The 2,588-nt window shown below is 42.0% G+C and overlaps 1 protein-coding gene across 1 annotated transcript; it reads left to right on the top strand.

The window, feature by feature from the left end:
* The first annotated feature begins 485 nt into the window (after positions 1–485).
* LOC123099317 (uncharacterized) lies at positions 486–2,274 on the top strand. The gene is made up of 2 exons (XM_044521494.1): positions 486–723; positions 1,877–2,274. Exons 1-2 carry the CDS (start codon positions 511–513, stop codon positions 2,198–2,200), a joined length of 537 nt encoding a protein of 178 aa, XP_044377429.1. The 5' UTR covers positions 486–510; the 3' UTR covers positions 2,201–2,274.
* Positions 2,275–2,588: the final 314 nt, after the last annotated feature.

The raw sequence follows: 2,588 nt of genomic DNA, 5'->3' as shown, positions 1-2,588 counted from the left end.
TTATTAGAGGGGAAATAAGAGAAGGGGGCGGGGGGTTATGGATGCTCTAGTTCAATTAACTGTTGGTTATTTCCACGTTTTCTATCAAGGGCCCAAGGTCATTGGTGCTTCCCTCACGGTACATGACTTTTTGAAGAATTTGTGCGTCGGAATAGCAAGTTTGTTTAGAATTTATATAGATGTTTGCTCTCAGTGTATATTGGTGCAATTAATTTCCTCTTCAGTAAAACAAATATTGTTGGTTGTTTTATGTCTACGTTCACTTTAATATAGGTACTAAGCAACTTCCTTGTCTGGTGCGGGAAAATATCCTGTGCTCCGAATGATTTGGTGCGCCAGCTGCTCCCTGCACAGTCCACACGTTAGATGCGAAATAAAGGGACCAGATGGACCCCGCACACCCCTTCCTTCAAAATTTGCAAAGATCACCTCATGTAAGTACAAAATAGCCCAAACGTTACTCCAATGTTCTGCCCCAAGTTAGAAACAAAACGAACACGAGATACGGAGATGGGCCGTCGGGTCGCCGGCGGCGGACCTCACCGTGTGCTGCCTTATGACCTCGCCGTGTTCCTACGTCCAGCAGATAGCCCGCCCCATCCCCGGGCCGCCGTTCTCCACCTCGGCTCCAACACCTCACCACACCCGACGCCTAGATCCGCCATCCGTCGATGCCTAGCTCCGCCATTCGCCGACACTGGAGAAGGGAACTCCATCCTTGAGGTATCCTTTTGGATGTTACAACCTTGTAATTTATTGTGTATTTTGCTTCTAATCCATCATCCCCTATGTGTTGGATGTATTAGATGTAGATAATCCTATCTGATTAAACTGGGATGGTATCTCTCTGTATCAGGGCGTAGGAAAAATAATTACTGAAATAACTTGCTCTATTTTGCTTAGACTACTAATTTGAGCAAATTAGGTAGAGAAAAATGTCATCAACGGATGGCCTGAGATGAGTTCAAAGTAATTTTATCTACTTGTTCAAGTACCTGAATATGAAGTGCTTGTTGGCACAAGACTGAGATTCATCAACACTTGCAATATGTGCCTCACTCATTTCTAAGAGTTTCCCGTATATTTGTTAGGTATTTTCATCGAAATCAATGCGATTGTAGTTTTGGTTTAGTGAATTAAATTTATTACCTCTTTGGTCTTCCTCATTCAGGTGTAAAATAATAGATCCTCGTATTGTTCTACAAGTAGATTACTCTGGATTTTGAACAATGTTAATTAGAAAGTATACTTACAGTGTCCAACCGAACTTCGTGAAACCATTACAAGTTCATCTTCCAAGAACTTCTTCTGGGATCTGGATCAGTATTAGGTGCAGACCAGAGCTTCATTTCACTTCTCAACAGAGTTTCCGTTATGCGGTCCACTTGAACTCGCCCGGGGGGGGGGGGGGGGGTGGACACGGAGGTGATAGAATGCAGTGTATTTAAAAAAACTGTTATGTTTTAATTCAAACAGGCTTCGCACTGCATACCACTTCTGAACACCTTGGTCTTAAGGTGACATGAATTGGTATAGCTGATGCAGTCTATTTAATGTACCATATGGTTGCATTCTGTTTTCAGAAATTCAATTATGCTTTACATACAATAGGCTCAACATTGCAGAACACTTTGGTTCTGAACACCCTTGTCTTGATGTTTATATGACTTGGTAATAGCTGATGAGAGAACAATAGCTGATGCAGTCTATGTCATGTACTATACAAGTTTGCTCTGTATTTAAAAAAAAATTAGTTGTGTTTTACTTCCAGTATGCTCAGCATCACAGAACACTTGAACCTGAATGTCCCGGTCTCTATGTGTACATGAATTGGTATGTTGATGCAGTCTAAGTATATTTCTGTACTTTTTACTAGACTCCAGCAGCGATGGTTCCGATGAAGATTTCAGGAACTTCCTTGGCGACGGTGACAATGCCGACTCAGGGGACGAAGCGACACCCATCCACCATCGTTTGGTTCCCAATAACGAATGTTTATAGCAGCAATGATATGTATGAAGATTATCTCCATACATATTTTCAGGCCACACAAGTCTCAGGCTCTAGTTATTTTTGGCACCATGTAAACAAGAATGTACACTTGCCAAAAAATAAAATAGTATGCAACATTTTTGGCACTTCAGATGGGTGGTTGTTGTACAGTTCATGTGCATGCTTGCGATGCTCCAGTGTAAAATAGAGTGATGTTCTTGCATGGAAGCATCTAAAGAAATGTGTTCAGAGATCTTTGGTTTGTTACAGTACAAAACATCATTGCAGTAGTTATTTATAAAGTTGTTTCTCTCATACTTAATAAGTACTCCTATTATAGAGTTAATAACTGTTGAGCAATGAACAATCATGCAACAGTTACACAGCCGATACAAGAGCACAGGTGAGAAGACGTGGCACAGTAGACAAGACGGGGCAGGACGGAATTGAGCTAGACTTCAAGGACCGTTTTGCAAAATGTACCTGCAGCTCCCATTGCCCCACCTCCTGTCCCTCTCTTTTTAATCCAATGGCACAGGTTGGATCGGAGTACCTGGTGCACCAGTTCATCTGGTGCACAGGATACGTTCTCTATC

Source organism: Triticum aestivum, chromosome 4D (assembly GCF_018294505.1).
Source record: "Triticum aestivum cultivar Chinese Spring chromosome 4D, IWGSC CS RefSeq v2.1, whole genome shotgun sequence".
Lineage (NCBI taxonomy): Eukaryota > Viridiplantae > Streptophyta > Magnoliopsida > Poales > Poaceae > Triticum > Triticum aestivum.
This window is presented reverse-complemented; position numbering and strand designations above follow the sequence as displayed.

Bases quoted from the DNA above. Each gene is read 5' to 3' on its own strand.
- LOC123099317 (XM_044521494.1), top strand. From the start codon at position 511: ATGGGCCGTCGGGTCGCCGGCGGCGGACCTCACCGTGTGCTGCCTTAT. The intron at 724-1,876 runs GTATCCTTTTGG...ACTTTTTACTAG, and splicing joins AAGGGAACTCCATCCTTGAG to ACTCCAGCAGCGATGGTTCC.